This window comes from Gekko japonicus, unplaced genomic scaffold, assembly GCF_001447785.1.
Source record: "Gekko japonicus isolate JY-2015 unplaced genomic scaffold, Gekko_japonicus_V1.1 scaffold2536, whole genome shotgun sequence".
Lineage (NCBI taxonomy): Eukaryota > Metazoa > Chordata > Lepidosauria > Squamata > Gekkonidae > Gekko > Gekko japonicus.
Genome location: NW_015173752.1, coordinates 144833 through 155667, shown reverse-complemented (window position 1 = coordinate 155667; position 10835 = coordinate 144833). Strand labels below are relative to the sequence as shown.

At 52.5% G+C, this 10835-nt stretch overlaps 1 protein-coding gene across 1 annotated transcript in view; it reads right to left on the bottom strand.

Annotated features, from left to right (window-relative positions):
* PHF8 (PHD finger protein 8) overlaps positions 1–10835 on the bottom strand; it is a 48891-nt gene that overhangs the window by 30307 nt on the left and 7749 nt on the right. Inside the window, exons 4-5 of the mRNA XM_015423488.1 lie at positions 5892–6052; positions 87–228 (exon numbers count right to left, since the gene is read on the bottom strand). Of these exons, the coding sequence (XP_015278974.1) occupies positions 87–228; positions 5892–6052 (303 nt within the window). The remainder of the gene's footprint in view (positions 1–86; positions 229–5891; positions 6053–10835) is intronic.

Here is a 10835-nt window from a genome sequence, read left to right as displayed (position 1 = left end):
GGGGAGAGAACCAATAGCTCTAAGGAAAACACAGGGATTCTCCCTAGCGGGGGGGAGGGGAACTGCTTCGAGAGCCCTTCCCTTGCCTGGTCTCGGAGAACTCCAGGCTGATGACGTTAAGGACCTTCTCCCGACGGCTGCCGCAGTAGTAGTTCACGAAGTCCCCCAGGCGCATCTTCAGGTCCGCCTGGCGGGTCACGTCGATGACGTCGATCTCCTTGTCGGCCCCTGTAGGAAGGGAACAAACCCCGTTATCTGTCGGGGAAGAGGCGGGTCCTGCTTGGCTACCGAGGGGGGCACTGCGGGCACGCTTGGCTTCCGACTGCGGTTCCATCCCCTGGTGCCCTTCTCGAGGCGTGCCCGCAACCAGTGTTCCCTCTAAAGCTGAGTTAGTGTGAGCCAGCTCACAGTTTCTTAGCCTCTGGCTCACGCGTTTTCGTCTCAGCTCAGGGAGGAGGGCTCCAGAGCAAACTCATCTATGCAGCAGCCAAATCGCCCGCTCACAACTTTAATGCCGGTAAGCTCACAAAGCAGAATTTTTGCCCACAAGACGCCACAGCTTAGAGGAAGCATCGCTCATATCAACAAGCAATTTGAGGCTACGCAAACTGCCACAGGCAGAATGAGTGTCTGCCTCTAGGATCGGCAGCTGCTTTCATCCAAGGAGCAGTGCCATGCTTCTGGCCACCAACTGCTAGCAGTGATCCCCCAACAGGGTGCCCGTCAGCACTAGGGTACCTGCCAACTTGCTTCCAGGAGAGGATCGGCAGCTGCTTTCATCCAAGGAGCCATGCCCCGCTTCTGGACACCAACTGCTAGCAGTGATCCCCCAACGGGGTGCCCGTCAGCACTATGGTACCTGCCAACTTGTTTCCAGGAACCAGCTTGCTATGCACCCCTAAATCAAGGGCAAATCCTGGTTTTCATCTGAGCAGGAGTCACTCCAGAAGGCATCGCCTTCGAGCCTGCGGGAAGCCTCGTTCAGAGATAACTGCCCCAAACAGCCTCCCATTTTATGATTACCCCCCACCCATGCTAGGGTCCCACCTCCCATGGGGGTCGTTTTGTGGTAGTGCCCACTAGTAAAGGTAAAGGTTTCTCTCGCTCGAAAGCCAGTCGAATCCAGCTCTAGGGGATGGTGCTCATCTCCGTTTCCAAGCCGAAGAGCCGGCGCTGTCCGAAGCCGTTTCCGTGATCATGTGGTCAGCATGACTAGATGCCTAGGCCCATGGAACGCTGTTACCTTCCCACCGAAGTGGTACCTATTTATCTACCTGCAATTTCTTGCTTTCAAACTGCTAGGTTGGCAGGACCTGGGACCAGAGACAGGAGCTCACTCTGTCATGCAGCACTAGGGCCTTCCGGTCTGCAGTTCAGCGTCTTAACCTCTGAGCCACCGCGGCCCTTTTAGCGCCCACTACCCTGTTGCAAAATTCCATAAGGGCCCCTAGACGCTACAGGTTTGGGGACCCCTGAGTTAGACTATAATTACACGCTCCTTTTGTCTCTGGGTTCGCGCCTGCAGGGGAAGAGAGACCTTCTCCTTCACAAGGATCTGTGGCCAGCAGAACAGTTACTATTTCAGAGATCAGCCACCAGAGTGTCCGTCACTTTGTCTAATGTCGAGCACAGGAAGATTCTGGGCTGCGGTAGCTTCAGCGCGGTTTGTTTGTTTTTTTATGTCAATTTTTTTTTTTATTTAGGATGTAAACATTCATAATCAACATTAAATTTTTTGCATTTGTCCCTTTCATACCCTACCCACCTCCCTTTCCCCCTCCCTAATATATGGCTTCCCACAGTGCTTCGGCCTCCTGCCCATCTCTTTATTAATTTTTACAACAACAATTTTCTTTTTGTCATTCACTAGGTAACTATTATTTCACTATAGTAATTAATTTTTAACTTATCCTATCTCCCGAGCATCTTCAGCGCGGTTTGTTGACTAGATTTGTATCCTGCTTTTCCTTGTTGCTCAAAGCGCTTTACAACAACAGAAGCAATTTCAAGTGCGCCGGTGTGCTTGCCTAGACTAGACACCCCAGTGCTGAAGAACCACACAACAGCTGCTTCTCTTGGACTTTGCCACTTTGGAGGTGGCAGACGAGGGATCCGGCACAGGAGGCTATTCTTCCGTGGCTCCCCCGGGACATGATCCTGTATGCCCCGAGGGCTTCTGATGCCGTATTGGGTGGAAGTATGCATCTTAAGGATGCTTAAGGAGCTGCGGTGGCTCAAGTGGTTAAGACGCTGAACTGCAGGCTGTGGAAGGTCAGTAGTTCAGCAGTTCGAGACCCGAGTGCCGCTTGACGGAGTGAGCTCCCGTCTCTAGTTCCAGCTCCTGCCAACCAGCAGTTCGAAAGCAAGAAATTGCAAGTAGATAAATAGATACCACTTCAGTGGGAAGGTAACAGCGCTCCATGCGCCTGGTGTTTAGTCATGGCGGCCACATGACCACGGAAACGTCTTTGGACAGCGCTGGCTCTTCGGCTTGGAAACGGAGATGAGCACCGCAACCCTAGAGTCGGATTCGACTGGCTTTCGAGCAAGGGAACCTTTACCTTTATGCATCTTAAAAATAAAGAAACCCTGCACATAGAGAACTGTAAAGTCTGGAGGGAAGCTAGCCTGGAACCTTTCTCCCCAACACTCTTGCCTCCCAATTTTTTATATGCTGGGAGACTTTGCATATGGGTGGGTGGTGGGGAATCGTTCAAATTGTTCACTAGAGGAGAGGTCCATCAGTGGCTATTAGCCAGAAGGTATAGACAGGGACTCTCGGTCTGGGGCCAGGGATGCTCTGTATTCTTGGTACTTGGGGGTGAGGGCAACAGTGGGAGGGCTTCTACTGTCCTGGCCCCACTGCTGGACCTCCTGATGGCACCTGGTATTTTTGGTCGCTGTGTGACCCAGAGTGTTGGACTGGATGAGCCATTGGCCTGATCCAGAATTGGCTTCTCTTTATGTTCTCTGATGTTCTTCAATGGGCAATCCTCCCCACCCGCAGTCCAGATGGTTTAGTCCAAGAAAAACTGCACCATGTGAGTCTACTGCATTTGTAGGCTGGCTGCTTTCGGTGGCGGCAGATGTCATAGACCCTGCCTCGGTGGGGAGGGCGGGGTATAAACTAAATAAATAAAAAATAGAGGGCTGGCATTATTATTATTTTCTCTTCTGCATGTGTTCTGCTCCCTCCTGTGGTCGCTTCGATATTACACCGTTGCATCTTAGAAGTCCAAGGAAATATGCCGGAGATACAGTGATATAATATCAAAACAACCACTAGGGGGAGCAGAACTCAGGTGGGAAAGAAAACCCCCCTAAAGCAACAGGGGCACGCAAGTGACAGAAATGGGAGTGCAGAAGAGCCTGTGGCAGAACAGGCCCGCTTCTCCTACAGACCCTGCTCTGCCCACCCCCTCCATTCGGTTCCCAACTTCTGGAGGGAGCTATTCTGCTTCCTTCCACGAGGTTACAACTACCACCACTGTCCTTTTGGGATCTCCCTGCCAGGAGGGAAGACTCCTGACTCCCCTTCTCAGTTCTGAGACTGGGCCTCAAGGTCTCTTGCTACCCGGCATCTGGTTACCAGAGACCAAATGTGTCTTTGGGGCTCCCCTGGAGGGCTGGCCACCAGCACATTGACCACCTCCCTCCCCCATGGGGTCCCCCGTTTCCTCTGTAGCATTTCCAACAGCGGTTGGAGGGCTGTGAGGTACAAAGAAACGCCACCGGCATCAAAGGGTAAAATATTGATTTGAAAAGAAAATGCTTACAAGTATGCTTTAGCACCACACACCCCAAATCGGCACAAAGAAGAACAAAAGAAAAGGTGGCCAGAAAGGCATCCTCTCCCCCTCTCCTCCCAGGGCTCTTTTTGTAGCAGGAACTCCTTAGCATATCAGGCGACAGACACCTAATGTAGCCAATCCTCCCAAGAGCTTACAGTAACCCCTGTAAGAAGAGCTCTGTAAGCTCTTGGGAGGATTGGCTACATTAGGGGTGCGTCGCCTAATATGCAAAGGAGTTCCTGCTACAAAGAGAGCCTTGCGGAACTGATGTTAACAAGAGGGTAGGCATCTAATCTTAGGTAAAGGTTTCCCTTGCTCGAAAGCCAGTCGAATCCAACTCTAGGGATGCGGTGCTCATCTCCATTTCCAAGCCGGAGCCAGCACTGTCCAAAGACGTCTCCGTGGTCATGTGGCCAGCATGACTAAATGCCGAGGCGCACGGAACGCTGTTACCTTCCCACCAAAGCAGTACCTATTTATCTACTTGCCATTTCTTGCTTTTGAACTGCTAGGTTGGCAGGAGCCGGGGCCACAGACGGGAGCTCACTCCGTCATGCAGCACTCGGGTCTCAAACTGCTGAACTACCGACCTTCCGGTCTGTAGCTCAGTGTCGTAACCACTTGAGCCATCGCTGCCCCTTTCTAATCTTAGAAAATCACAGATTCTCTAAATTCTCTAAAGCCGTCCTGAGCCTGCTCCAGCGGGCTATAAACTGAATAAATAAATAAATAAATAAAGCTCTTTCATTACCTCTTGGCTCCCTGCAGGCCTTCCCCAGACCGCATGGTCAAAGATGGCTGCCAGCCTGCAGACAAGAGCTCGGCGGTCTGTTCTCTTCCAAGGACCAGCCCGGAGACACACACACACACACACACACACACCCCCGGGCTGGAGCCAGCACGTTTATTAAACCTCTGACTCCACCCATTTTACATCACTCTCCCCACCCCTTTTGACCTGGTCCTCCCAGGTCACACAGGTGAACCCTGGGAGCCCTCCTGGAAGGCATTCTGGGAAATCTCCAGCTCGTTCCTGGAGATAGTCTCCGGGGCTGGTCTAGCCCAACGCCTCCCACACTCTGCTTCCTGCCTGGAGGAGGGGGATGGGTTGGCTCATCCCACTTTCTCTTCTGCCAGGCTCATTTGCATTTCTAAAGAGGCCGCTCAGGTGCTTCTGGGGCGCCATGGGCCAATTTCCTCCCCCTCCCCACTTGTTCCTAGCTCAGAGAAAGAATACTTTAAAGCTTGTTGGCCAACCTTCCCGGACGCCAGGCATTTCTCCACAGAGCCCATTGAAGCAGCAGCAGAAGAGATTCGATTTATACCCCCCTCCTGCCGCCGCCCTTCACTACCCAAAGGAGTCTCAGAGCGGCTTACAGACTCCTTTCCCTTCCCCTCCCCACCACAGACACCCTGTGAGGTAAAATAATAAGAAGAAGAGATTGGATTTATACTCCCCGCCATTCACTACCCAAAGTAGTCTCAGAGCGGCTTACAAACTCCTTTCCCTTCCCCTCCCCACCACAGACACCTAGTGAGCAATGCTCCCTCTAAACTGTGCAGTCTCGTGAACACAAATTCTGCTTTGTGAGCTGCAGCCATTAAAGTTGTAGGTGAGCAATTTGGCTGCTGCATAAATCAGTTTGCTCTGGAGCCCTCCTTCCTGAGCGAAGACGAAAATGTGTGAGCCGTAGGCTAAAAAAACTGAGCTAGCTCACACTAATTCATCTTGTGGGGGAACACTGCCTGCGAGGCAGGTGGGGCTGAGAGAGCGCTCTCGGGGACTGCCCTCGAGAGAACAGCTCTGAGGGAACTTGTGACTGACCCAAGGTCACACCAGCAGCTGCATGTGGAGGAGTCGGGAACCAAACCTGGTTCCCCCAGATTAGAGTCTGCCCTCCTAACCACTACGCCAAACTGCAGCCTGGATAGCATTTCCCTCACCGTAAAACGATGCTCGGGTAACCTCGTCAGTCCCACAAGCAAAAGGCCGCGTTACCTCCAGCACCCTCTTCCCGGCTCAAATACCAGCAGCGGCTAAACCACCCAATGCAGAGTTCTGCTGGGCACCCCGTCTGCCCCCTGCCCCGGGGAACTCACCCACGTAATGCTCTACGTCCCGCACGGTGAAGGAAGGGGGCGGGATCGTCATGCCCAGCCCGTCCTTCTTCAGGACCAGTATGGGGACGCTGAAGCTGTTCTCCTCCAGGAACTCCACCGTCAGCTGGGCTCCGCTCGGTTTCAGGATCACCTCGTCCGCACTAGAGAAGCGGGGGAGAGAGTCAGGATCAGGCCGGAAACTTCCCCTCGGGTTGCGGAAATGTGCCTCCGAGGCCTGTCCCTCATGGGCCCTCGCTATGGACTCATCCACACAATGCATTGCTCTGGCATGTTAACAGGGATCTCTGTAATGCAGGGGTCCCCGACATGGTGCCCCCCTTCTCCGGCACCCAACAACTGTTCTTAGGAAGTGGGCGGGGCCAGGTAGGGCTCCCACCCAGCAAGGCTTCTGATTGGCTGTGCGGGTTTTTTTTTAAATGTTGCTTTGGGAGCAGCTGCCGTGCTCCCTCGAAGCTGTGGAGTCTCGTGAGCAAAAATTCTACTTTGTGAGCCGCTGGCATTCAAGTGGTGAGCGAGCGATTGGGCTACGGCATGAATTAGTCTGCTCTGGAGCCCTCCTTCCTGAGCAAAGACAAAAATGGGTGAGCCAGAGGCCAAAAAAGCGTGAGCTAGCTCACACTCACTCAGCTTAGAGGGGACACTGGCTGCCAACACGACACCAGGATCTACGCTGTGACTGAAGTTAAACGGCAGCAATCGTCTCCTCGTTTATTATTTTATTAAGCTGGGTCTGCTAGGGGGCCATTTCGGGGCAGGGGTTTTGTCGCTGCGCCTGCCGTGCTGCGTCAGAGTTCCAGATTTGCCCACAGGGTCAAAACAGGTTGGGGACTCCCGCTGGAAGAGTTCATTGTGAAGGGGGAGGGGTTTTTTTTTGCTTCTCCCCCCCCCCCAGACTCGTCCTCGGCAGCAACCTCGCCACGTCTCTGGGGAGTCTCTGAGCAGCCCCTGGCGGAGTGGGGCAGGTGTGTGAGCGGCTGCACGGGGAGTCCCCAAGGAGACAGCCAGAAGACAACAGGAAGCCAGGGCACGGAACAAAGAAACACGTCTTCCAGAGATACTCGGTGAGCCGAGACTGCGTCAGGCTGTCAACGGAGTTAGGCTCTCTATCTACGGCACAAGCCTTGTATTCTCCCCCCCAAAGCTCAACTTGATGCCGTTTTTTAAAAAAAAATCTTTTTTCAGTCTATGTCTTAACCATTATTGATTAAAAGATTTGCGCCCTGCCTTGCCTCGTAGCTCGAGGCGGCTGACGATGTATCTACATGAAAACACAAGCCATTACAATTTTTTTTTAAATGAACCTTTGAAGATGCCCACAACTCAGTTCCCAAATGGCCCGTGCACATAACAAAAAATCCTTCCAATGTCAACACCTCCTTGGACAGCACTCCCCCCCCCACAGTTTTTCAGAGAGCCGCTATAGACAAGGAACGAGCTCTAGCTGACACCAAAAGAACATCAGAAGAGCCATGCTGGATCAGACTAGTGGTCCTTCTAGTCCAGAATCCCGTCTCACACAGTGGCCACCCAGTTCCTCTGGAGGGCCAACAACAGGCGTAGAGACCGAGGCCTTCATAAGAACATCAGAAGAGCCCTCCTGGATCTGACCAGTGGTCCATCCAGTCCAGCATCCTGTCTCACGCAGTGGCTAACTAGTTCCTCTGGAGGGCCAACAACAGGGCAGAGAGGCCAAGACCTTCATAAAAACATCAGAAGAGCTCTCCTGGATCAGACCAGTGGTCCATCCAGTCCAGCATCCCGTCTCACACAATGGGCAACCAGTTCCTCTGGAGGAAACACAACAGAGCAGAAGAGCTCTCCTGGATCAGACCAGTGGTCCATCCAGTCTACTATCCCGTCTCACACAGAAGCCAACCAGTTCCTCTGGAGGGCCAACAACAGGGCATAGAGGCTGAGGCCTTCCCCTGATAAGAACATCAGAAGAGCCCTCCTGGATCTGACCAGTGGTCCATCCAGTCCAGCATCCTATCTCACACAGGGGCCAGCCAGTTCCTCTGGAGGGCCAACCACAGGGCAGAGAGGCTGAGGCCTTCCCCTGATAAGGACACCAGAAGAGCCCTGCTGGGTCAGACCAGTGAGGGTCCCTCTAGTCCAGCATCCCGTCTCACACAATGGCCAACCAGTTCCTCTGGTGGGCCAACCACAGGGCAGAGAGGCTGAGGCCTTCCCCTGATAAGGACACCAGAAGAGCCCTGCTGGGTCAGACCAGTGAAGCTCCATCTAGTCCAGCATCCCGTCTCACACAATGGCCAACCAGTTCCTCTGGAGGGCACACAACAGGGCATAGAGGCCGAGGCCTTCCCCTGATGTTGCCTCCTGGCTCTGGGATTCAGGGGCTTAGTGTCTCTGAACGTGGAGGGTCCCCTCAGTCACCATGGCTAGTTGCCACTGATAAGCTTATCCTCTATGAATCAGTCTAATCCCCTTTTAAAGCTGTTTATTCCTGTTTCCATCACTACATCCTCTGGCTGCGAATTCCACATTTGAATCGCTCTCCGTGTAAAGTAGTAGGCAGCAACTGCGTGGGGCTGGAGGAGGGGGAGAGGGACCATGGTGAAAAGGGAGCGACCAGAAGAGGATGACTGGCCCATGGGGGTGTGTGGGAAGAGAGATGGTTCTACTGATGCTTCCCTGATGAAGAACGCGTGAACAATCCAGATATTGCCCAGGCTACCATTTGAGGAAGAAACCCGTGTTATAATGAACACACAGTCTAGACGCTGCTGTTTAATAAAATCCTCCAGGACCAATCTTCTATCTTGAGTCTCTGCCACCTGTTCAAAAACAAACCGACGCCTGGAAAAATCCGACACAGAGAGAATCCCAAGGAGTCCGGCTCATTAGCAGTGTAAAATGGTCTTGTGGGAACTGATAAGCCGCAGAGAAGAACAGCGTGTTTTCTATTTGGTTGCAGTAGTGTTTTCTGGTGTTTTTCAGTTTGGTGCTGTGGTTAAGAGCCCGGACTCTAATCTGAGAGAACCCAGTTTGATTCCCCACTCCCCACCCCCAGATGCAGCCGCTGGTGTGACTGTGGGTCAGTCACAAGTTCTCTCAGAGCTGTTCTCTCAGGAGCAGTCCTTGAAGGAGCTCTCTCAGCCCCACCTACCTCACAGGGTGTCTGTTGTGGGGAGGGGAAGGAGATTGTAAGCCGCTCTGAGACTCCTTTGGGTAGCGAAGGGCGGGGTATAAATCCAATTTCTTCTTCTCTTCTTCTTCTATTAGAAAGCCCTACTACTTACTTTCTTTCCGGCTTTATTTAATTCACTTACACCCCACCTCAATGGGGACCCAAAGGGACTTACGGCATTCTTCTCTCCGATCCCCACAACAATCCTGTGAAGCAGGCCATGCTGAGAGTGTGTGACTGGCCCAAGGTCACCCAGCAAGCTTCTCTGGCAGGAGTAGGAACTCAGACCTGGGTCTCCCAGATACTAGTCCGATACTCTTAACCAGGATACTACACTGGCGTATTTTAAATTCAGGTGGGGTCGCTGTGTTGGTCTGAAGCAACAGAACCAAGTTTGAGTTCAGTAACACCTTTAAAACCAACCAAGTTTAATTCTGGGTATAAACATTCACATGCATGCACTTATATCTGATGATGTGTACATGCACATGAAAGCTTATACCCAGAATTGAACTTGGTTGGTCTGCAAGAAGAAGAGATTGGATTTATACCCCGCCCTTCACTACCCAAAGGGGTCTCAGAGCGGCTTACAAACTCCTCTCCCTTCCCCTCCCCACAACAGACACCCTGTGAGGTAAAAGAAGAAGAAGAGATTGGATTTATACCCCGCCCTTCACTACCCAAAGGAGTCTCAGAGCAGCTTACAAACTCCTTTCCCTTCCCCTCCCTGCAACAGACACCCTGTGAGGTAGGTGGGGCTGAGAGAGCTCTGGCAGAAGCTGCTCTTTTTCAAGAACAGCTCTGACAGAACTACGGCTTGCCCAAGGTCATCCAGCAGCTGCGAATGGAGGAGTGGGGAATCAAACCCAGTTCTCCCAGATTATAGTCCGCGCACTTAACCACGACACCAAACTCGCTCTTAAAGATGCCCCTGGACTCAAAACTTTGCCCTGTCCTTTGGCACCCTGCTTTCTCTCTCTCCAAGTTTTCTATTCAGATGATATTTAAAAAGTCGCAGCACTGTTGGGTGGAGACCATAGTTCCCTCTAAACTGACTTGGTGTGAGTTAACCCACAGATTTTTAGCCTCCGGCTCACAGATTTTTGTCTTCGCTCAGGAAGGGATGGCTCCAAAGCAAATGAATTTATGCAGCAGCCAAAACGCTCGCCCACAACTTTAATGCCAGGAGCTCACAAAGTAGAATTTTTGCTCACAAGACTCCACAGCTTAGAGGGAACATTGGTGGAGACGCTAAGGATTTAAGCGAACGGCATGACGGTTCTTGACAGCAAGGTGACATTCTCAAAGACGGGGGCATCAGAGGAAGACGCGGGGTGTCCGCCTCCTCCTAAGGATCACCTCCCAGGTGTGCCCGAGCCCTCCTCCTTCCGTAGACAACCCACTCTTTGGGGGCACGCTTGCCCCCATTCCTTGGCAGGATGCTGGATCACAGGAAGCAGCCCCACCAGACCCTGGAGGTATTCCGCCTTGCCTGAACCAGGGTTTCGAGAGTCACTGCTCACATCTTCAAATACCTGAAGAAGTGGGCAGTGACTCAGGAAAGCTCCTCCCCTGCCACAAATTTTGCTAGTCTTTAAGGTGCTCCTGGACTCTTGCCCTTTTCTGCTGCTACAGACAGACTAACACGGCTGTTCATCTTGATCTATCAGCAGGAAGCTAGTTTGGGAGCCAGTTTGGTGTCGTGGTTAAGTGCGTGGACTCTAATCCGCGAGAACCGGATTTGATTCCCCACTCCTCCACTTGCACCTGGCTGG